The following is a 25,476-nucleotide window of genomic DNA, read 5'->3' as shown; positions in this document are numbered from 1 at the left end:
AGACATAAAATAAGACATCTAATAGACATAATCTAATAGACATCAAATCGAGAGCTAACAGATATCTAACAGACAAATAATTGACATCTAATAGACATCAAATAATCAACATCAAAAAGAGATCTGACATCTAACAGAGATCTAATAGACAAAATAATAGACATCACCTAATAGATATCAAATAGATATCTAACAGACATCTAACAGACAGATAATTGACATTTAATTGACATCTAATAGACATCAAAAAGATATTTGACATCTAACAGAGATCTAACAGACATCTAACAGACAAAATAATAGACATCACCTAATAGATATCAAATAGATATCTAACAGACAGATAATTGACATTTAATTGACATCTAATAGACATCAAAAAGAGATCTGACATCTAACAGATATCTAACAAACATAAAATAATAGACATCTAATAAACATCAAATGATAGACATCAAATAATAGACATCAAATAATATATATCAAAAAACAGACATCTAAATGGATGTCTTGGCTGAAAAAAAGACCATATATGAACTTTCAGTGACAATCTAAAAGAAGTATTTAAGAATAGCCCAAAGCTAGTCATCAAACGCACGGGGATGCCAAGCAAATCTACAGATTATTTTTGAAAGCTCACCTTGTTTCCAGTGCCAGCGCAGCAGATGCCCAGAGCCATAGCAGCGCCGTAGCGGACGTGAGGATTGTAGCTCTCAGACAGCAGAGAAACCACACTGGGACATTGTTCTGGAGTCCTGCAGACACAAACAGAACGCACTTGAAGAAACGACCATCCATTTCTCAAAAGCGTTTATTTTCTCTGACAGTAAGCCTTTGGATGGGGTGTAGGAATGCGAGGCTTTAGTTCGTTGTTCGGCGTTTATGCAGAGGAAACTATTACAGTGAGGCACAGACTCTCGTCACATTGTCAAACCATGCTAAATGGATAAAAAACACTGCAGGACAGTCATTTTTGTTTTCCATTAGTTAAGTACATGTACGTGTGTTTACTATGACTAGCCTTAAAATATGGAATGGGAACGTTAGGCCTAATGAGATTACATTATTTATAGTAAAAGACAAACGTCCTTGAAAGATTTCACACCATGTAAAGCTTCCGATTAAGTCTGCAGGAGTGGTAACCGCAATAGCCTGAAGGTCTAAATGCCCATCTAGGAATAAAATAATTAAATAACAGCCTCATTTTCCTCATCAAGCCATCCTTTGAGACTAGGTTTTAAGACGTGCCATAGCACGAAGTCACTGAAAGAGGGGAAACCTAACCATTCATTTAGTTTAAGTATGAACAAAATTGGCCGTAGTGTGAGAGTGCATGGATGTTCCTCAGTACTAGGATGTGACTGTGAAGTGACTTGAAGTCCAGATTAACAAGAGACCGTTAACGTAATTGGGTCTAATAGCATCATTCCCATAACCAAACCTTCTCCGTGGGAAGCTAATCCACAACTTAGCGCTCGCATACAAATGTCAACGGCCAACAAAAACGGATTTGACTTAATCTTTCATCAGGCTGGAATTAACGTGTTGCGCTGGATATCAACCCAATTTGGCAGGCTGGGAAATGCAGTTTCAATGTTGATGAAGTTGGGAACCTTCTGAACAAATACAAATCTTACCTCGAGTCTTATGCCCACCCGCTGCCATTTATTCAAGCTAATCCTGACAACTCGTTTGGCTTTTAAGAGGCTTTTTTTTCTCGGATTTGCCTTTAATATGCTCTTTTTAATGCTGCTAGACCAATTCAGCCAATCTATAGACCATGAAATCTATAGCCATTCAAGGAGAAATCAATGTAGTACGATGAAAAGCACTAATGCATCTGGAAAAAGCCCAATATGTACAATTATAAACAAAATTGTAAAATCGTATACAAAATAGGTATTTTAAGGACTTGAAGCAAGGATGCTAACCCCTACATATGACCCCAATACGAGATCAATGTAGCGACATTTGACGCTTTCGCCGCCGGAGCTGAAGGCAAACAGCGTTGTCGCCAGGGCGGCCAGATCGACCTTGGACGCTCTCGCCGCTTTCGGTGTGAACGTATGGTAATACTCAAATGCACCATCAAAATAAAGTGTTTCCCTTAATTATTTTGTTGATCAGATTACTTGATTGAAAATAAACCTCTGACCTCTTGTTCATCCTTACTCCTGATTTTGATTGCAACTCAATAATCTGAGCATTTTGCAAAGCAGCTTTGGAAGGATAATTATTGTAAAAGCTATGCTAATAAAGGCTGACGCCAAAAAGTAATCAAAACATATGTAAAACTAGAGGTGTGAACCTATACTGGTCTCACGGTTCGGTTCGGTTACGATTATCATGCCATCGATTCGGTTCAATTTGATATCTCGGTGCATCACGGTGCATTGATGATGCTTTCCATATATAGTGTTATATTTTAGGGGGGAGGCTATAACATGCTGTCTGTATAAACACACAGACACACAGCAACACACTGTCTCTCATTCAAACACATTCACAAACATGGACAGCATCAAACAAACAAACACACAAACAAACACACTTAAGCCCTTGTAACAGGGAGAGCTCGCGCTGAGCGGAGCAGAAAAACGGGAAAAAATTTTTTTTTTTTTAAAAATAAGCACTTTTCCGACGGTCCCTTACAGAGAGCTCCTCTCAGCGCGAGCTCTGCCGGCTAAAGTAAACGCAGACTGCGAGGGCTTAAACGGAGCAGTGCTCGTAATGTCGAGCGAAAAAAAGAAAGACAGCTGTGAAACATAACCAGCTTTGTCTTTCTGTAGGAAACACACTTAAGATCTTTTTAGGGTAAGCGTTTTTTGAGTTATTGCCGTCTATAACTGAAAGTGTGTCAGGAAAATCGAAAACAAAACCAACTGAAGCGCGCTCATTTCTGGCGCCCCACTGGATATACAGCGCCCTAAGCATTTGCCTATGGTGCCTATGCCACAGGCCGGCCCTGAGTTGGCTGAGTGTTGTAAATAACGGCGCTCACCTCCCTCGCGACAGAGCGCATAGGAGATAAATGACGTCAGTACATAATAAGCGGTTATGGTTATTACTGCATCGATACCGAATTGTCCGCGTCTGCATCGCGGTGCACCGAAGAAACAACTAATTTTGACACCCCTATGTAAAACCCTTACGACCTGTGGTGTCTTCGCTAATACCTAACAGCCTTTTAAAACTCTCACTAAAAGCTCCCTCTGAAATTTGTTTCGTCTGATTTAATTCTTTTCTTGTGAACTTTAATAAACAAAAGACGAAGCTTGACACACTCCAGAAGTGAACGCGCAGAGTTTCCCTTATCCAGATGTGATCCGACAAACCAGCAAAAGAAGAGGACAAAGACCCTCCAAAAACATCTCTTTTTTTTTTCAACAGCACAATTTTCACACTTGCATTCATGGCTAATTTAAGTTTGGATTATCCCATCACTTATAAAATAGTTTCAAGCAGTCGGTGTGTTCAGACTTCTGTCTCCTAATGTGTGCAATATACAAACAGTTTTTGGAGTTCTCAGCTTTAACCTCTGACTTCACCATGGCAAGGTGGAAAACAGATGTGTCTAGACCTACACTGAGCATACAGTGGTAAAGAAGAGGAGGAGGAGAAAGGTTTATGTGGTGAATCCAGAATAAAATAGGTTAATGCAAAAGTGGGAGTCACCCTAAATGGATGAGTATTAAAAAAAGGATGTCCGTCGTCCACTGAACCTCACCTCTCAATATCCTTTAATGGACAATCCTGCAACATCTGGACTTACAGACACCTGAAGAATATTAGCTGGGTGCTTCAAGGTTCAGGTCTGGAGAGAAGCTCAATGGGCTTTTGAGTTTTATAGCTTAAACAGGAAGAGCAAGCCTTTTATTTTTTACCGAGGGCAAGTTTGCATATTTCCGATGAGAGTGTTGAGAAAGCCCTTAGTTGCTAACAATTTGATGGCAAGCGATTTATAAAACACAACTCAGATTTGTGATGTCCAGCCAAATGTTTGGGGACACCGGTTTCACAGTATTGAACTCCAGTGTTCAATGACTTCCATGTCCACAGGTGTATAAACTCATGCACTAGGCATGCAGAAGCTTCTACAAACGATTGTTTGAATTATATTAGGGCCTTAGGAATTAAGACTGGGATGTTAAAGGTCTTGTGACCAAGTAAAATTGACCAAATAGCCTTTTTTTACTCTGAAATCCAAGAGAGTTAAAAAGAAAAAGTCAGAACTCCAAGGAAAAAAGTTAAAATTGTGTGATAATATCTCTGAAATAAGAAAAAAAGGGTCAAAATTACAAGAAAAAAAGCCAATGTGAACTCGCTTATGAAAAAATAATACCAAGGAAAGTCCAAATTCTGAAGATAAAATCACCTCACCCCGCTTTTCATTCCAAAACCAGGCTTCCATATACTACAAAAAACCAAGCCGGTGACTGACAAATCTAAACCGCAGCTCAGTTGCACTGCAGAAAATGACCCCCCATGATCACTGGCAACACCCCGGTGTGGAGACGTTCATCTGCTTCTCCAGGTTTAACTCATCAGAGAGAGGGAGAGAGAGAAGGAGGGAGAGCCAGAGCCAGTCAGCGTGCAGAGGCAGAATGAAAAGCACGGCTTACAAGACATGTGGAAGTTTCAGACCTCTGATCACAATAGGTGATGCGGAGACGATCTGGGGATTCGTCCAGCTCCTTCACGACAAGGAAATTCCTCAGTATGAGAACGAAGATTGAGATGATATCTGGATTATTTTCCCACCAAAAATTTGGACACCACAATGTTTTCTTTGTACTTTGTGTTTATGTATAAACGGCGAGGAGACGGTTTATTGTGACAAAGTGCTTGTTTCACTTAAGAAAAACCAGCAAGCGGAATTAATAATACGGATTGAATAATATGGAGTTAAGCTAATGTGGAGGAAATACTCAGATTGGAGTTCAAGGCAAGTAAGACATCAATTTCCTCCATGATGGGAATGAGCTTAAACGTATTTTTGCTTGTATAGTAATAACATAAAGCAATATAGTTTATAGACAAAATAATAAAGTGGATGGATAAGCTTCACAGAGCTTCTTAAATAGAAGTTCCTGCTAATTCTCTACAGCATCAACTTCCTTTCTATAACACAAAGTATGGTGAATATTACATACAATCGACAGCACATTGCACATAATAGTTCATAATTCACATTACGTAACGTTACGCCAGAAGAAGCAGCTTCAGAGAGGTAATGTAATTATGAAAGCGTAATCATTTCGAAAACAGAAATGTTGTTTATGAAGTCTTCTGCCTCCAACTGATTGAGCTAGATAGGAACACAAATGACTGCGCATGGTCAACATTCACAGATCATCCCTGATAGCTGCTTCCTTGCTTAATTACGAACATGCTCTGGAACACGTACTGCTAATCACATGAAATCTGAATCATCATTCTCAGATTCCTTTCACTATAAATGTTTACATCTGCAGGACGGAGCAAAAATGGGCAACACCTCATCTACCACGTGACTCTGATTCCATCATTTCTGGAGGAATTCTATGGAAACTCCTTTGCTCGATGAACTGGATTTTCGCTAGCAAACAGAAGTGCTTCACTTGCCCTGAACGAAGAGAGTCTGTGACAATGCTGGACGAGCCCTCAGAAATATTACAAGCACAACTTCCCAAGGCAGAATGGCTAACGTCAGGCAAACAGACAGTGTGGATTGGCCTTCGCATTGGGCAGCGCTGCTCATTCTTCTGGTCATCGTTCCCACCATCGGCGGAAACATCCTGGTCATTCTGGCAGTGTCGCTGGAGAGAAAACTCCAGAACGCCACTAACTTCTTCCTGATGTCTCTGGCTGTGGCTGATCTGCTGGTAGGACTGCTGGTGATGCCCATCGCTTTGGTCACAGTGCTTTACAGTAAGTTAACGTACAGGAACACTCCAGCATTATGCTGAAATTTACACTTTAGCCCAGACTTAAATGGATAGTTCTCCCAACAATTACAATTCTGTCATCAATTACACACCCTTTACCTGTTCCAAACCTCTTTGACTTTGTGTTGAACGCTGATTTGGTGAAGAAAGCTGGAAACCTGTAACCACTGACTTCTATAGTATGTGTTGTCTGTAATGCTATTTAAATATATATATATATATACACATTATTTTTCTAGGAATAAACATATCTCCTACTAATGCCCAAAAGTTGGCTTAAAACTATATTCTGTATTACTGTTTGTTGCTAGATCTTTTCCAACTGGTCTAACGTTGAGTTTTCCAAAAACCCAAAAGCTTGGAAAAATTCCATTAACTTAACATGAGACCAAACTTTAACCCATCATAACTCTGAACAAGCGATTCCTGGAACTACATGATCTTAAACAATTGAAGAGGTTGTCAAGCTGTATAAAACTAAAAAATAAACTAGGGTGTGAGTTGCACCCCTGAGACAGAAGAGCACCCCAAACTGTCGCAATGACCTACAATGGTGAAAGTCCCTTGGAAAAATTCCATTAGCTTAACATGAGACCAAACTTTGATCCATCATAACTCTAAACAAGCCATTCATAGAAACACGTAATCTTATTTGAGAAGGTTGTCGAGCAGTGTAAAACTACATATTAAACTGGGGTGTAAGTTGCATCCCTGGGACAGAAGAGCACCCCAAACTTTTGCATCGACTTACAATGGTGAAAGTCCCTTGGAAAAATTCCATTAACTTAACATGGGACTGAAATTTGACCCATCATAACTCTGAACAAGCTATTTACAGAAACATGTGATCCAAAACAATTGAAGAGGTTGTCAAGCCGTGTAAAACTACATATTAAACTGGGGTGTAAGCGGCACCCCGGGACAGAAGGGCACCCCAAACTATCGCATATACAATGGTGAAAGTCCCTTGGAAAAACTCTATTAACTTAACATGGGACCAAACTTTGACCCATCATAACTCTGAACAAGCTATTTACAGAAACATGTGATCCTAAACAATTGAAGAGGTTGTCAAGCCATGTAAAACTACATATTAAACTGGGGTGTAAGTTGCATCCCTGGGACAGAAGAGCACCCCAAACTATCGCACTTACAATGGTGAAAGTCCCTTGGAATAAATTCATTAACTTAACATGGGACCGAAATTTGACCCATCATAACTTTGAACCAACTATTTACAGAAAAACATGATCTTAAAAAAAATGAAGGGGTTGTCAAGCTGTGTAAAACTACATTTTGAACTGGGGTGTAAGTTGCACCCCTGGGACAAAAGAGCACCCTAAACTTACAATGGTGAAAGTCCCTTGGAAAAATCCCATTGACTTAACATGGGACCAAATTTTCAGCTTCACCAACACCACCCCTTGCTGAAGCGAGCTGATTGTCTGTGTATTATCATTCCAAAGTTCCTTTTGTAGTTCCTAGCCCAGGGGTGGCCAACCCTGTTCCTGGAGAGCCACCTTCCTGCAGATTTCAGCTGCTACCCATATCAAACACACCTGAACTAATTAATTAGGACCTGGACACCACGTGATAATTACAGGCAGGTGTGTTTGATATGGGTTGCAACTGAAATCTGCAGGAAGGTGGCTCTCCAGGAACAGGGTTGGCCACCCCTGTCCTAGCCTTTTTCGCTTGGAAAATAGCTACTGATTGTCTGTTGGTCTTAGCAACTGATGCAGTCACGCTTTAAATAGTAAAAATGTAAACTCTGGTCATTATTGAGCAAGATGCTAATGGTTTTATCCGATTCAATGATCTATGCAAAGCCAAGCTAAAAGTGCACTCGCCAGACACGAAGATCGCTTGAACACATTCAAAAATGGTCAAACTCAACAGTTTAACTCTAGTGTAGCTGTAAAAGGAGCCTTTTTGTATTTTAAAGTGGAATGTTGCTTTAACTATGATTGCTGAAGTTTCAGGATTGTTTGACAGTCCAATTTATTATCCAGATGGAATCAATACCCCGCAAAAGTCAAAGTTTCCAAGGGTAGCACTAAAAGTACATTAAACAGAATGATGGAGACCATGTTTCATGTCCAGACAGAGCGAACACACACGGCAGTCAAACACTCTTCAAAACATTTGTGGAGTAAACACGTGTCACCACTTTTAAACTACACAACATCTGCCAAGGCACTTCTTCTGCTGTCATTCTTACGGCAGCCCGGCGTTCAGTCGTGATGCCAGAACGCTCCAGTTGGTCCATTATTCCTTATTAATTAGACTCAATGACATTTATTGAACCTCCGTGTGCTGGTCTTCACACTGCTTAAGGTGAACCAGAACTTGTGTGCCCTGAATTAGCAATCACTTTTTAGCTCTCCAACACTAAAGGAACTGATTTGTGAAGGAATGACGATCAATTCACAGATGCTTCCATGAAATCTCTCATAGGAGTTTTATAATGAGGGTGTTTAATTAGAGGTAAAATAATGTCTGAGATTAAGTTTTTACAACATAATCTGCACGACTAGGTAACCCAAAATGATAGGTTTACGAATACTTGTTACAAACCAGTTTGACTTTCTTCTGTTGTACACAAGGAAAGATATTTTGATCAATGTTGGAAACTAGTAGTCATCAACTCCCATTAGTATTTGTTTTTGCTACTATGACAGTCGACGGCTATTGGTTTCCAACATTCTTCAAAAACTGTTGTGCTCAACAAAACAAGAAAACAATGGTTTGGTTATTAATAACATATTAGGAATTTTTGTTGAACAACTCAAAGTTATAAATCCCACTGTAACCCAGGCCAAATTATTCCTCAATAGTTTTAATTTCCAACAAAGTGTTGACCTTAGTCTTCCACATGCCTTTGAAACCTTACTGACTCAAGACTTTCAATACCCTCCATTGACACTTAGCTGAAAAACGATTGTTATGCTTCCAGATGTTGCACACTTGTGTGTTTTTTTTTAAGAGTATTACTTTTATGTAATGTCATAATTGTTTGTAGAGCAAGTAGCTTGACAATTTACAGCCGTTTATTATTCCTAGTCATTTCACCATGGGCAAGACATTAGGAAGTGCAGAATAAGTAAAATGGGGTGCCTGAATTGCAAAATTGGTAAAATGAGGTGCTGGATCTAGATCCGGCTTGTTCCAGCACAAATTAAACCCTGCTTAAGACACAGTTGTATACTTCTGCGTTCAATTTGAGTCAAGTTTTTCCAAAACGATATAGTGTTTTATTTAATTAAGTTTAATTTAAGACATTGTGAAGCACTTTGGTCAATGATGGTTGTTTTTAAATGTGCTATATAAATAACACTAAATTAAAATCTCTAAGACTTTTGACAAACATTCGAGAGGTTAGAGGAACAACAAAACCCAATGTAAAGATAACAAAAGTGGGCTTTTTAACTTTACGTTTTTGCCAAAAATAAAGTTGAGGCTTAAGTATTGAGTTAATTCTAACATTAGCCTCTTTCACACATACAGACCTTCACATAAAATGACTGTCAATTTTCCGGAAAGGTCTGTATGCGTGAACAGGCCCTTTTTGAAAATACCGGTATATTCGTTCCGGCTATTTTCCGGAAAGAGAAGTTGTAACATTACCGATAATTTGAACGCAGAAGGAAGATTGCCGCAAAGACTGCGATCACGTCTAGAACGTGCTGACGTAAGACGTCTACTTTAGCCAATCAGAACACTCCGACGCATTCATGTCTGTGCGGCTTATGAAATTAAAAGCCTTTGAGAATTTTTCCAGACACATTTAGCTGCTGTATACTAGTCAAATAACGTTTATACCTTCCTTCTTAATGCCAACTATGTAAATAATTATCGATAAGACGCTTATAAGCCGTTGTTTGTTTACCTTCAAGCTCTGCTTTCTGCAGTTGCTTGATACGTAGCGTATGCACATAAAGCAACTGGTGAGTGCCAGCACACACATTTTATGAACATCTCAACATGCGAAAGTGTTAGAAAGTCAAAGTTGTTCACAATACTGATCCATCCACAGAGTTTGTAATGTAGTCAAATGTTTACAAATACAATCGCAGCCATTTAGAGCTCATTTCTGGTCAATAACGTCAGAATTTACCGCTATTTTGGAATGGATGTGTGAACGCTCTTTTACGGAAAAATTGCGTAACGTGCTCGTCCGTATGAACAGCGCTTTTTTAAATTTACCGATAAATCGTAAATTCGTAAAATCGAAATTTTCCAGATATTTACTGCTATCACTGTGTGAAAGGGGCTCTTGATGGCATGAAAAAATGAAAAAGGAAAAAAAAAGCCCTCCAAGGCTAAGAAAGGAAGCAAACAGGTCCTAACGGTGACCATGAGTACTATTTGTTAGAAAGTCAAAGAAAGATTTCACCAAACAGTTGAAGCTGACATTTACCAGAAGTTATGAACGCTGACAGGTAATTAAATCCTCAGGAGGAGGGGGGTACAATAATACACACTGTTCGAGTGCAACAATTTATTGACCAGGACAGCGCGCACACACAGAGACGGCCGTCTGCTTCACCTTAGCAGTAACTCTAGACATTAATGCGCAAGATAATAACTTGCAATTAAATGTAATCTTCAAAATAAAAGCAATCCTTACAAATTAGAGACATTCAAAGGTTTCACTGCTGTGTAGGGACGGACGTGCTTGCTAAAACAGTATAAGCAAAAAGGCCACGTCCACATCTGTGGAGCAGGTGAAGACGGGGACTCAGTTAAACTACAGATCGACACACTGCTTGATAAAGAGTCTCTGCAGGGATAAAAACAAGAGCTGACTCTGAGAGCACACCACAGATGCACTTCTCGGAGAAAGAGGGAAATATTTACATGAGGAAGTTGAGACTTGGCAGTGCAGACCTAAAGTGCGGTAGAGCAGAGTGTCTCTTTATTTTACTTTTAGAAAGAGAGGGTGCGTTATACCTGGAGGTCTATATTGGGAACAGAATGTATGATGTCAGAAAACGAAGCAGTTTTATAAACGCTCGTCAATGATGTTTCTTACAGACAACATGAGATCAGACAAAACTGATTCACACTGTAAAAAGCAACTAGTTACTTTCCTTAAAAGTAAAAGCGCTGCCTTAAAAGTTGACTTTGTGAGTAAACTATTATTGGAAGTTTTAATCTAATTTTAATTTTAAAATGTAGGCACATACTTTATTGACTTAATTGTAATTTATTAAATTTTAAAGTAAACTAATTGCCTTAAAATCGATGGGGCTTACTTAATGATTTGAGCAAAGTCAACTAATGGCTTTAAAATCAACAGGTTTACTCACTTTTTTAAAAGTAAAGTCAATTAATAATTGATTTTAACTTAACAGGGTTTAGTCACGTTAAAACTCAACTAATGGCTTTAAAATCAACAAGTATGGACTCTTTAAAGAAGTCAATTAATCACTTTTCAATCAACAGGTTTACTCACTTTTTAAAGTCAACTAATAGTTTTAAAATCAATGGGTTTACTTGCCTAAAGTAAATGAATTGCTTTAAAAGCAATAGATTTACTAACTTACTATACGTCAACTAATCACTTTACTTTAAAAAGTGAGTGAACCTGTTGATTTTAAAGTCAACTAATAGGTTCAAAATCATTGGGTTTACTCATTTAAAATAAACAAAATCGCTTTAAAAAGCAGCAGATTTACTCACTTATTATGAGTAAAGTCAACTAATCGCTTTAAGATCAACAGATTTACTCGCTTATTATAAATAAAGTCAACTAATCGCTTTAAAATCAACAGGTTTACTCACTTATTATAAATAAAGTCAACTAATCACTTTAAAAGCAACAGATTTACTCACTTATTATAAGTAAAGTCAACTAATCGCTTTAAAATCAACAGATTTACTCACTTATTATAAATAAAGTGAACTAATCGCTTTAAAAGCAACAGATTTACTCACTTATTATAAGTAAAGTCAACTAATCGCTTTAAAATCAACAGGTTTACTCACTTAATATAAATAAAGTCAACTAATCGCTTTAAAAGCAGCAGGTTTACTCACTTATTATAAATAAAGTCAACTAATCACTTTAAAAGCAACAGATTTACTCACTTATTATAAGTAAAGTCAACTAATCGCTTTAAAATCAACAGATTTACTCACTTAATATAAATAAAGTCAACTAATCGCTTTAAAAGCAACAGATTTACTCACTTATTATAAGTAAAGTCAACTAATCGCTTTAAAAGCAGCAGGTTTACTCACTTATTATAAGTAAAGTCAAGTAATCGCTTTAAAAGCAACAGATTTACTCACTTATTATAAGTCAAGTAATCGCTTTAAAAGCAGCAGGTTTACTCACTTATTATAAGTAAAGTCAACTAATCGCTTTAAAATCAACAGATTTACTCACTTAATATAAGTAAAGTCAACTAATCGCTTTAAAAGCAACAGATTTACTCACTTAATATAAATAGTCAACTAATCACTTTAAAAGCAACAGATTTACTCACTTATTATAAGTAAAGTCAACTAATCGCTTTAAAATCAACAGATTTACTCACTTAATATAAATAGTCAACTAATCGCTTTAACAGCAACAGATTTACTCACTTATTATAAGTAAAGTCAACTAATCGCTTTAAAAGCAACAGATTTACTCACTTAATATAAGTAAAGTCAACTAATCGCTTTAAAAGCAACAGATTTACTCACTTAATATAAATAGTCAACTAATCACTTTAAAAGCAACAGATTTACTCACTTATTATAAGTAAAGTCAACTAATCGCTTTAAAATCAACAGATTTACTCACTTAATATAAATAGTCAACTAATCGCTTTAACAGCAACAGATTTACTCACTTAATATAAGTAAAGTCAACTAATCGCTTTAAAAGCAACAGCTTTACTCACTTATTATAAGTAAAGTCAACTAATCGCTTTAAAATCAACATGTTTACTCACTTATTATAAGTAAAGTCAACTAATCGCTTTAAAATCAACAGATTTACTCACTTATTATAAGTAAAGTCAACTAATCGCTTTAAAAGGAACAGCTTTACTCACTTATTATAAGTAAAGTCAAGTAATCGCTTTAAAATCAACAGGTTTACTCACTTATTATAAGTAAAGTCAACTAATCGCTTTAAAAGCAACAGCTTTACTCACTTATTATAAGTAAAGTCAACTAATCGCTTTAAAATCAACATGTTTACTCACTTATTATAAGTAAAGTCAACTAATCGCTTTAAAATCAACAGATTTACTCACTTATTATAAGTAAAGTCAACTAATCGCTTTAAAAGGAACAGCTTTACTCACTTATTATAAATAAAGTCAACTAATCACTTTGAAAACAACAGGTTTATATTGGTTCTGATAAATCTAAGACTAACAACAGAAAGGTTTTAACACATTTTGTTTGTTCATTTACATAACAAGCACTGTGGGGGCTTTAAGAATATTGGAAGTATTGGAAAACATGAATGTTTTTGTTAAAACATTAACATGCACATTTTTTTCTTGCATGTTGAGTCTACAGATGCATATCCAGACCATGAGCATTCCTATTGAAATAACTAGATTTTCCATCAAACAATGGAAAATGTGTTTGAACAATTTTGAGATTAAACATATCGAATCTATTGAGCAACAACAGTTACATAAGATATGAGTGTTAAAAACATGACCGTCATGCTGGTTACATTAATTCGGATCTAAAATAACAGGAAAAAAAAACAGCTGGATTTGGAAAACTTCAAAAAGCCCAGCTGGCAATGATGCACCCCTCTCTGTGGAGCTTCTATGGGGATCTGTTTAGTGAAGAGGGTCGATCTGACTAATGCCGGTAACATCTGCTAACAAGCTCTCCAAACCACAGATCCAGGTTCATGGATGCATTATTGTTTAGATCCACTCAAGCTAAAATGGTGTTGGAAATGTACACATACAGTACTGAGCAAAAGACCTAAGCACTACGCCAGCTTTGCTAGCCTAAAACTTTGGCACAATGTAAAATCAATCAGTCTCTATAAATATAAATGTATAAAAATATAGGAAATATTTACAAAAAAATGAGTTTTTTTTTACATGCATTTTTTATTTCTCTTTGCTGTTTGGGTTTATTTGAACCCAATTAAAATAAAAACCTAAGTATCATCTTTTGATATGATGTATTTTAGAGAAAAATTATGTCCATATATGTGGACTCGTGGTCTGAATTTACATAAAACACTTTTTCGTGAATTTTTTAAATGCATATTTAACATAGAATTTTGTTTTGAACATGTTTTGACTATCAGAGAGTAAAAACTAATTTTTTCCTCATTTTGGACTGTAAAATAGTGTTTGGGACATTTCATAGGCTGCAAAACAGTAGCAGGATGACACTGTATGTCTGTAACAAAACATAAAACATTCAAAGTATTTTAAATAGCCACTTCAGAGCTAAAATGTGCTGTCCATGTATGTGGCCACTAAGCCCTAGAAGGTTAAGCAAAAGTCTGTTTAACGTGGCGTCCCTTGGCACTGTTTTGTTCTAATTATCCTGATATTTCCTCAAATAATGTGCTGTGTGAAACCAGGCTTCTTTTAGCACTCAACAGAGCTTATCTTTGGGTTTAGACTGTCATATCTTTTTTTTCTGACCAGGTGATCTCATAGGGCCTCTATAACATTCAGGTCTGGACCCTGTGGAGGCCATTCCTAACGGTCTGTGTTTTTCATCAGCTATTTTCTTTCTCCAAAGAGGATTTCACTGCAATCAGCAGATCATTATCATGCTGAAACCTGAAATTTAACCTACTACTATGGCCACAGGGAATCTGCAGACGTTTTTTGCTATTTCTGCAGAAAATTTTGATAAAAATCTGCAGATTTCTGCCAAATTATTTTGGGAGTATCATAACTAAAACCTAATATATGAAAAAAAAAAAAATCTTATATTTTTAAAATGCAAATCCAATTAGATTCACTTTATTTGGTAAATAAAGCAAGTTTGTCATATAATATATCTAGTAAAAGACAAAAAAAATATTACTGCACAAACTGCATTGTACAGAAATCAGATGAACATTTTCACATTAGTCAATAATATTACTGAAATTAAGTAAAAGAAACTGAATAAATATAGATTTACCCACATTTACTCAAGTAAACAAACAGAATTAACGATGGGCTAAAAATCTGAGTGCGCAGATTCCGGGTGGGCCTACCCTATTATCACTGGAGTACTTTCCAGAAGGAACGACATAATGGATTGAAACCTGTAAAAATCTGTACTTTCAATGTTCACAATTATCAAATATAATCAACAACACTAGTAGAAATGCAGCTCAAACCAGGACAAGTCTATCTCCAACACTGTCTTTAACATGTCTTAAATTAAATCAAAATAATTATTTTAAACAAATTGACAAATAAAAAGTACACTTCATGTGGTAAAGGGTCACATATATCCATTATACCATGAGTAAAACTACGGATTAAATGTTTGATTTGATGTAGATTTTTACCAAATTTACTACATCAACACTCACATTTATACTGTACTACATTTATACTATACTACTGAACCGGTTTCAATTGAACGATCTGGAATATTTGAGCTTTTCTTCAACCATGTTAAGATGCTTTAACTCAATCTACATTGTAAAAGCAATAGAAATATAGACAGACTGAAATTTCACCATGATAAACATTGAATTACCATGAGGTCAATAATTAGGTTCACATATTCTGCTTGAGCATGAAAAAGACCATCCGAAAAACTGCTGATACGAAAACAACAACCTCATTTAAAGACTTGCAACAACAGCGTTTGGGACGAAGACCAAGTCAAATATCCACCATTTCATCATGTCTGCCACTAAAACAAACAGAGACACTGAAGCGCTTGATGAATCGTCCAAAAGCCCCCAAGTGTTTAATCTCTTGAACTGTTTATTTTTGCGAAACTCAAGCTTGCACCGATTTATTTAATAAATGTTGAGACCCACTAACATGCGAGATGAGATGCAAAAGTAATGCATTTTTCTAACATCCATGTCCAGCATTTCTTTTCGACATCTAAATGCGTCAAGAATCCTAAGTTGTGGCAAAGGCACAATCTAAAAACATCAGCAAAAAAGCCTTGGAAGATCTGTGATATAGAGTATTTTAGTAAGAAAACAGTTCTCTGAAAACACAGCATGGCTTTCATCAGGGTTAGCAAGCCATTTGGAGTTAGCGTGCATGATATAACGCTGAAAGGATGTCTCAAAAGTGTTTGTTTCCCACCACAAGAATGACTCTGAACTGCTCCCATTTGCATTTCTGCTAGCCCACTGATTAATGCTTCATTTTCTTTTGATATTTCAGACTCCACATGGCCCCTTGCAGATTTCCTGTGCCCGATCTGGCTGTTTCTGGATGTCTTGTTCTCCACTGCGTCCATCATGCACTTGTGTGCCATCTCTCTGGACCGCTACATAGCCATTAAAAAACCCATCCAGCACAGCCAGTTCAAGTCCAGAGCTAAAGTGCTGGCTAAAATCGCACTTGTCTGGCTAATCTCCATAGGTATGTTAAAGATCTAGCTGTTGGTGCATGGTGAAGGACGGCATATTGCAAAGGGTTTCAAATTTAAAGTCAAATTTAGGACTTTAAGACCATTATGAATGACTTTTTAAGGGGTAAAACGCTTAGGATTTTTTTGTATCGGCTAGCGGAATATTTGTTACTTGCCCTATTAAAATTAAAATTCAGTTATTTCTGTAAACTATTTTAAAAACTATAATAAACTAAATTATTCACAAGATCCATTTACACATAAACACCCAAACAAATGTAATTTTGAGAATGTAAGAAAGATAGTTAAACCGTATTGGCAAACAGAGCTGATCAATTTACTTTTGTTAAACGGATTGTTATTCATACTGTGAAATGGATATCTGGCCAAACCCTAACCCAGGGGTGGACTGGCCATCTGGCAATTCTGGCAAATGCCAGAAGGGCCGAACCATTTATTAAATGTGAGCCGGTCGTTTAAAAATAAATAAATAAATAAATAAAAAATATTATTTTTATTTTTTTACATGCAGGCAGCTTTTATCTCTTGCAAGATGTAAATATTATGATGATAATAATAATAATAATAATAATAATAATAATAATAAATGTTAAGCATTTGTCTCAATCGGCGAAGGCCGGTTGGTTTCAAAATATACATCAGAAGTCGAGCACTTCCTGAATCTCGCTGTTTTGCAGGCTGGAAATGTCACCAGTGGCAGAGATCGTGGTCACGTTTTTTTTTTTTTTTTATAGTAATTATTATCATTTTTATTTATTTATTATTATTATTCTTTTTTAGAGTAAATACCTTAAGTATTTTTAAAAAAAAATTTCAGTATTGAATTATGTTTATTGTTGCAATACCATAACAACTATAGAATTTCATCTTTATATAATAGACATTAAAACACGATAGTATTGCTATAAACTACTATTGTATTTTTTAATGTGGGAGTGGATGCAACTTAAAATTTCACATAATTTACAAAAAGATGGTCACAATGACAGAAGATGAACAGCTCATTACTTAAAAGAGTGTATTTAAAATATAAATCTGTATAATCAACAGCGAGCCTAGATGTTAAAAGAATGTCAAAATAAACAGCTCATACAGCAAGAAAGGTTTCAAATCTAATTTGGCTACATTATAAATTAAGTAGCAATAACGAGATGCTTTTGAGTGACAGGCCGTGATGTTTGCTTAATAGTTTTGCTAGTAATGTCCCTAAAATTTGGCATTTTATTGAACAAGTGGTCCATTTCTATAGTAATTTCAGACTTCCTATAGAGGGCACTAGAAGGTATAAAGAAACAGCACACGGACTCTACAAGATTCACAGACTGTTTTTACTGTATATATACAGTTTGTTTTTTTCCAGTCACATACATTAAGTGTTCAAATATCTATTACACATGACATGGTACTGCCTATATTATTTCACTATCTGTACACCAATATAAGTACTGAATGTGTGTGTCCGTGGGTGGGGCTGTGTCGGTATGGTAATGTAGGCTGGTGTGGCTACAGTGCCAGGGCTGAATTTTTGCCCTCACCCAGAGGATGAAGACTTAAAAACGATCTTAAATATACAGTTCCATTACTTGCATCTAACAAACAGCTATATAGAAACTGTGGCATATCAGCTCAGTCCAGAAACTCCCCAGCGATTGATGATCTCAGCACTCGGAGTCTCTGGAAAAGTCGCAAACGCATAAATCTCCTTTATCTCATGTCATCGACTGACCATTTATACAGGCGCAGCGATTTACTTTTAACGATTAGGTCTCGGTTATACGTTGACGTTGGCTTGTGGGGGGGTGGACTGAAGGTAAACACCTCGAAATTTCAGCTCGTTAACATCAGTGGAGAAGATTACTTTGGCTGTGGTGTTTGGATGAGCTCAACGCACGGTTCTGGAGTCTTGAAGCCGATTCACCACCATGAAAGGCAGGCCACGTGCTCCGTTTTCAGGAATACACAGGGATGTGGTGCTCATGGTCTGTGTTGAACTGACAATTTCGCATATTTCCATTTCTGACATAGCAGTATTACTGAGAGAAAACAGGCAACAGGAGCTTAGGGTTACACTCTAAAAAATTGCTGTGTTGTATTAATCCAACCATAGGGCGAATATAGGCAAACCCAATCATTGGGTTTTTGGAAAGAGTGTTTTTAAATTCAGTTAACTTTACTAACATGAACAAACAATAAACAATACATTAATTGCAGCATATGTTTGTGTTAGTTTACATAATGCAAATAAAGTTGCTCATAATTAGCTTATGTTGACTCAGAGTGCGCAAATTAAGGATAACAAGCATGAATTTGGATGTCAATAGTGCATTAGAAAATGTTGAACTTAATAAATTCTGAACAAATATTGTTAATAATTAGTTCATGTTAACCAAAAATGAAACCTTATTGTAAAGATTGACCAAAGATATTAAGCCCAACATTGGATTTGTCCATATTTGACCCAACATAGGGTGTGACACAGCATTCTTTAGGGTGCACGATGAGTTTTGTGTTTATAAATTCCAGTGTTCAATTCCATAACACGGTCCTGAGGAAGCTTTGAATGCTGCAATAATCGATCAACCAGCTGTTCTGGCAACCAATCAACTAGTAGAATTTCATTCTTTAAAAAAAACCCAAGGCCGTTGCCAAAACAAAACTATTTGTGTTGGAGGAGTTTATAAAAAGGAAAGACTGACAATGACCAAGTCCAGGAGTGTCCAACGGAATGTTCATCTCCAACCAATGCTGTAGTTGAGTTGTAGAGCCCAGGGAGGAGTAGGTTAAATCAGAACCATGACAGTGACCCCAAAAAAAAAGAAGAGTTGAGCAGAGTAACTCAAGACTGAGGGTCTGAGCAATTCAGAGAATGTAAATATTCTTTCCGTTGTGGTGAATGAAGTTCAGTCTTGAGTACTGCAATGCTATAAATCACCTTGCTTCAACACACCTGGCTATATATGTTAGAATAGGACTTAAGACCAGGACACGGCAAGCCAATGGTCAACCATGGGCAGGGCTAGACGGAATCTGCGGACGTTTTTTGCTGTTTCTGCAGAGAATTTTGGTAAAAATCTGTGAATTTCTGCAGAATTATTTTGGGAGTATCCAGCGGAGTATCATAACTAAAACCTTAATATATTAAATAAAAAGTAATAAATTACTGAATAAAAACTGAATAAATTCAGATTTACACATTTACTCAAGTAAATAAATAGAATTAATAATGGGCTAAAAATATCCAGAAATCTGCAAAAAATCTGTGTAATTCTGCGCGCGCAGATTCCGTGTGGGCCTAGCCATGGGGCAGCATACGGACTTTGGCGATCGTCTGTCAGGATGGTTTGTTCGGTGAGTTCAAATTCAGCTTGTAGAACAAAGTCAGGCATCGCCAGCTTTCCAGCAACAAATCAGAGCGTGAGAACAAAACTGAAGTGATGAAACTAAGAGGGAACAAGAAGCTGTATGTAATTTAGCTGCATTTCTCAAACATTTGCCAATGACATGGATTATTAGATTATCAGACACATTTGCATGAGTAAACCCCTCTTTGGTAAATGTCAAGTACTTTGAAAAACAGTACTAAATGCTGCTTTCTTTAAGGTTTGTATGTTTGTACATACAAAAAAAAATCTTTGTGCACAGTAATTACAGTCCTTTGCTGTTCGTTTGGTGTGTTCAAAGGTTTTGGACCGGATGCGGCTGACAAGTTCAAGTTCTTAGGAGTCAGCTTTGCGTGTCCCAGATTTTAGCTAAACACTGTAGGACAGTGAATCTCCAAGAAAAAGACTCAACACTTCCAACTTAGTCAATGAATGTCAATGTTTTATTTAAGTCCTGTTCTCTGCTCAATTTAACGATTGGTCTTTCTCCAACAGGCATTGCGATACCGATTCCAATCAAAGGGCTTCAATTCTTTGATCATCCGAACATCACCTTCAACAAAAACCACACCTGCTTGTTGTCGCCGGAGGGCTTCAGGGACTTCAAGGTGTACGGGTCTTTGGTGGCTTTCTTCATACCCCTCGCAATCATGATGATCATTTACTTGCTGACAATCCAAGTACTGCGGAAAAAGGCCTATCTTTTAAGATCGAGAGCTGCGAGGCCCTCCATTTCCACGGTCTTCCAGCAGGAACTCTCAGTTCTTGCTTCACCAGAGAAAATGGTCATATCGAATGGAATAAAAAGAGACCGAACACTGAACCCCGTCAATCCCATCACAGGAGATGAGGTCCCTCTGCGCAGGATGTCCACCATAGGAAAGAGGTCCATGCAAAACTTGACCAATGAACAAAGGGCCTCGAAGGTTCTGGGGATCGTATTCATGCTGTTCGTTGTGATGTGGTGTCCTTTCTTCATTACTAACGTGACTTCTGTGCTCTGTGAAAGGTGCAACGGTAATCTAGTGGACCAGCTGCTGGATATCTTTCAGTGGGTGGGCTATGTTTCGTCAGGCATCAACCCGCTGGTCTATACTCTGTTCAATAGGACGTTCAGACTGGCCTTCAGGCGCTACATCACCTGTAACTACAAGAGCGTGAGGACTCCGAAACTGCAACGGAGAAGCAAAATCTCCTTTCGTTCATCAGTGACCGAAAACTCAAAGCGGTTTATGAAACACGGTATGAAGAATGGCATCAGCCCTGTAGGTTATCAGAGTCCGATCAGGCATCGATCAACGCAGCTGCAGACGTCTGCAAATATCATGTTAGACACGTTGCTGTTGACAGACAATGAAGACTGCAAACCTGATGAACACGTAAGCCACGTGTAGAAGATCTCATGAAAAGCCAAGAAAGAGATGTGCGATAGTCTTTTAGTGGCCACAAAGCTCATGTGAGGCAATGAAATATGGCAACACTAGGATATTGCACCCAATGTATGAACGTTTCCATAGTTCCTATAACTATTGGTGGAAGTGCACTTTTTTTGGCACGTTTGTGCATTACAGGAACTGAGAATATTTTTAGCTTTTAGTACCATTAAACACCATTTGGTGAACTAATTTCAAACTAGAATCTATCCTCCGGGTTCCTACAGGTGGTGTGAGTGCAACCAGAAACATGCCTTAAAGGGGAAGTTGAAAGGAATTTTGTTGTCTGGTGGCTAGTTCCTGTAACTGTTACCCATTCCAAAATAAAAATTTAACAGGACCATATATAAAGGTCAGAGGTTTGTTATCCATTGTAGCAGTTTAAAAACTGTTTATATGACAACTATGTAGCCAAAAATGTCAACATTTTTCTCACTTTTATGCAAGAATCCACATTTACACATCCATAAAAATTAGTAAAACCACTATATAATGTACGCCAGGCTACTATTTTCCACCATCACTTCCCTACAGATACTGATTACTAACAAGATGACAATGTGCGGTCGATGTGTTGGTTTAAGAATTGTCTCTGCTATTAGTTGTAATGTAAAGTAAAACCACACTTTGCTTGTGATATACTGACTGTAAAAGATACACTTGAGTCGGAGCGTCCGTATTAAGCAACAGCTTTACTTTCTGCTTTCAACCGAAACTGCCAGAACTATATCAACTACTTCCGTACTACGGAGTCCCCATTGTTTCAAATACAAAAATGCAAACATCAATATATCACATTACCCCCCTTTTTAAACACAGTACATTTACTGTTACCTTCACATAAAAAAAAAAACTGCACATGCAACAACATTACTATCAAAACTAACAGTAGCTGTTAAATTCTTCTTGCATTAACACAACAGCAGAGAGAAAAAAAAAATACTAAACCTAGTATATTACGAGACCATTGCAAATTTTAAACTTGGTTGCATTTGCACAGTTGTAATTCCTAAGCATTATGGGTCATAGCGTTTTGGTGTCTTTCTAATTCTAGATGAGCGACGTAGACCCTGTGCCATGCTTGTATTTCCTACACTGTCCTTTTCAGAAGTCTCTGAAATGACCGGTTCCTCCTCTTCTGATGCACAGGGTCTAACGGAAGTTTCAGTCCCAGTCTCAGAGCAGTCCATCTGTTCAACAGGATCATCCACTACAACCCGTGGTCTTAACTGATCACAATGTCTCCTGAAAGTGCCATCTGTGTCTTGTCCCTGAACGTTATAAGACACAGGACCGGTTTGCTTTACTATCACTCCAGGAACCCATTTGTTCCCTTTTCCTGTGGTATTACGAAGGTAAACCGCATCCTTCTCAGAGAATGATCTCTCCACAGACCTTTTGTCATGATGGAACTTTTGTAGGTACTGTTTCCTGCGAACAGCAACAGTGACATCTGGGTGAACAAAGTCCAGCCGAGTGCGCACATGTCTGTTAAGGAAAAGATCGGCTGGTGATTGCCCTGTAGTGCAGTTCGGAGTAGTGCGATACTGCATTAAAAACAGTGAGATCTTATCCTCCAAGTCCATTGTCACGTGTGCAAGTTTCTTTATTCCCCCTTTAAATGTCTGCACATACCTTTCTGCAAGGCCATTGGTAGCGGGATGACCTGGGGCACTTGTGGAATGAAGAATGCCATTTTGCTGCATAAAATTTTTAAACTCTTCCGAAGTGAATTGTGTTCCATTGTCTGTGACTATGTGTTCCGGAAGTCCGTATGCTGCAAACAGCCTTCTCAGCCTTGAAATGGTGGATTGTGAAGTAAGGTTAGGCATTCTAAATACCTCCAGCCACTTTGAATATGCATCCACAATAATCATAAATGTGTGTCCTAAGAAAGGACCAGCAAAGTCTATGTGTAATCTCTTCCAGCTCTGACCAGGAAATTCCCAGGGGTGTAAAGGAACCTGGCGGGGTGCCTTTTGTTCCATCTGACATGGCTCACAGGTTCTACAAACCTGTTCCAGTTCTGCATCCATTTTAGGCCACCACACATACTTGCGGGCAAGTGCCTTCATCTTTACCATCCCTTGATGGCCGACATGCAACTCTTTCAGCACAATTTTTCTCAGTTTTTCAGGAATTATAACTCTGGTGCCCCAAAGTACACATCCTCTCTCTGCCGACAGTTCTAACCTCCGCAAGTGATAGGCCTTTAGATTTTCATCCACATTCATTGGCCAACCTTCCATGACATATTTAAGCACCTTGGATAACACCTTGTCTCTGCGTGTTACACGAGACACATGTTCTGCCTTCAAAGGAGCTTGTTCGAAGTGCTCCGCTATTAGTGCATGAATATGCTCTGATAGGGCAGCTGTGCCCCCATCAGTCATCTCCGGTAAGGGAACACGTGAAAGGCCATCTGCATTACTGTTTTTCTCTGAGGGACAGTACTCAATGTGGTAATCGTAAGCGGACAGAATGATTGCCCACCTTTGAATTCTGGCTGCTGCCATGGTGGGTAGACTTTTGTGCTCTCCAAACAAAGTCAACAAAGGTTTATGGTCAGTTACCATCTTGAACTTTCTTCCCCAAAGGTACTGGTGAAATTTTTTTATTCCAAAGATCAGCGACAACCCCTCCTTTTCAATCTGCGAATACTTTTTTTCAGCAGGTGACAGTGTCCGCGAGGCGTAAGCAATGGGACGTTCTTCTCCGGTGGGCATGGTGTGTTGCAACACAGCGCCGATCCCATAGGCAGAAGAATCACAAGCTAAGGTAAGTGGTAGACTAGGATCATAGTGAATTAAAACCTTTTCGTTTGTCAGCAAATCTTTACATTTTTCAAAAGCTTCTTGCTCAGACTGTTTCCATTCCCATGGCACGTTATCTCTCAACAGTCTGTAGAGCGGGGCAGCCATAGTACTCTGGTTGGGCAAAAAACGGCCATAGTAATTGACCAACCCCAAAAAAGCTTTCAGCTCCTTCACGCAGGTAGGTACTGGTGCATTCTTGACTGCATCCACTTTGTCTGGGGATGGATGAAGGCCCTGGCTGTTTAGCACAAATCCTAAATACTCAATTTGGCTTTTTCCAAATTCACATTTAGATTTTTTTACCCTCAAACCGTTCTCCTGGAGTCTTTTCAGCACCGCCTGTAGTCTCTGCAGGTGTTCCTGCTCTGTTTTTCCAGTGACCAATAGGTCATCACGGTAAACAATAACATCAAGATCTCTCATGAGATTCTCCATAATTCTTTGAAAAATAGAGGGCGCTGAACTGACACCGAAAGGAAGTCTATTATAGACAAATAATCCTCGGTGCGTGTTGATGGTTAGCAACTCTTTGGACTCATCTTCAAGAAGGACCTGCTGATACGCGGAAGCCAGGTCAATCTTGGAAAATATGGTACCTCCACTCAGTGTAGCCATCAACTCCTCAATCCGCGGTAGTGGATAAATTTCTGTAGTGACTGCTTGATTCACAGTTAATTTGTAGTCTCCACACAATCTTAGAGTCTTGTCTTTTTTTACCACTGGCACAATGGGTGCTGCCCATTCACTGTATTTAACAGGCGTGATTATACCAGCCTTCTCCAACCGGTCTAATTCTGCATCAACTTGAGCTTTCATTGAAAAAGGCAGTGGACGAGCTTTACAAAAACGTGGAGAAATTTCAGGATTAACTCGTATTTTTGCCTTAAGCCCTCTGAGTGTGCCCAATTCCTCTTTAAACACCTCAGAGCATGACTCCAGCACCTCTTCAATAGACGTGACTTGTTGCACTTGACTGACATGCTTAATTTTCCTCCAATTCAATGAGAGTTTTTGCAGCCAATTCCTGCCACACAACGAAGGCCCCTCTCCTTTCACCACAATCAAACTTAGCACTTCAGTTTGCCCATCATAGCTCACTTTTGCTTCAAACTGTCCTAATACAGGCATAAGCTCACCTGTATAAGTTTTTAGCTTGACTCTGGCGACCTCTAGTGGCTCAGTTGGGAATACCGCCTTAAATTCTTTCTCAGATATGATACTCACGGCCGCGCCAGTATCAATTTCCATCATAATTTCCTTGCCATTTACATCAAACGTCTCTGTGAATGACTTTTTGCTATTTTCCTCAGCCCGTAGTGAAAACATGGGTAATTCAGCTTCCTCTGCCTCCACATATTTAGTATTCTTC

At 38.0% G+C, this 25,476-nt stretch overlaps 2 protein-coding genes across 7 annotated transcripts in view; one reads left to right on the top strand and one right to left on the bottom strand.

Annotated features, from left to right (window-relative positions):
• The window catches only part of psmd1 (proteasome 26S subunit, non-ATPase 1), a 198,210-nt gene that overhangs the window by 136,694 nt on the left and 36,040 nt on the right, over positions 1-25,476 (bottom strand). For 2 of the 5 annotated variants that reach the window (NM_201184.2, XM_017353144.3), the window contains exon 17: positions 641-755. The exons of the other annotated variants lie outside the window; for them this stretch is intronic. In NM_201184.2, the coding sequence (NP_957478.2) occupies positions 641-755 (115 nt within the window). The remainder of the gene's footprint in view (positions 1-640; positions 756-25,476) is intronic. 5 annotated transcript variants of the gene reach the window in all.
• On the top strand, positions 4,439-22,221 carry htr2b (5-hydroxytryptamine (serotonin) receptor 2B, G protein-coupled). Of its 2 annotated transcripts, XM_068216368.2 has the most exons (4): positions 4,439-4,945; positions 5,475-5,910; positions 16,268-16,468; positions 20,354-22,221. In XM_068216368.2, the coding sequence occupies exons 2-4, from the start codon at positions 5,679-5,681 to the stop codon at positions 21,250-21,252; spliced, it is 1,332 nt and encodes a 443-aa protein (XP_068072469.1). In that variant the 5' UTR covers positions 4,439-4,945; positions 5,475-5,678; the 3' UTR covers positions 21,253-22,221.

Source organism: Danio rerio, chromosome 22, assembly GCF_049306965.1.
Source record: "Danio rerio strain Tuebingen ecotype United States chromosome 22, GRCz12tu, whole genome shotgun sequence".
Classification (NCBI taxonomy): domain Eukaryota; kingdom Metazoa; phylum Chordata; class Actinopteri; order Cypriniformes; family Danionidae; genus Danio; species Danio rerio.
Note: the sequence above shows the minus strand (reverse complement) of the source record. Positions and strands in the feature narration are given on the sequence as shown.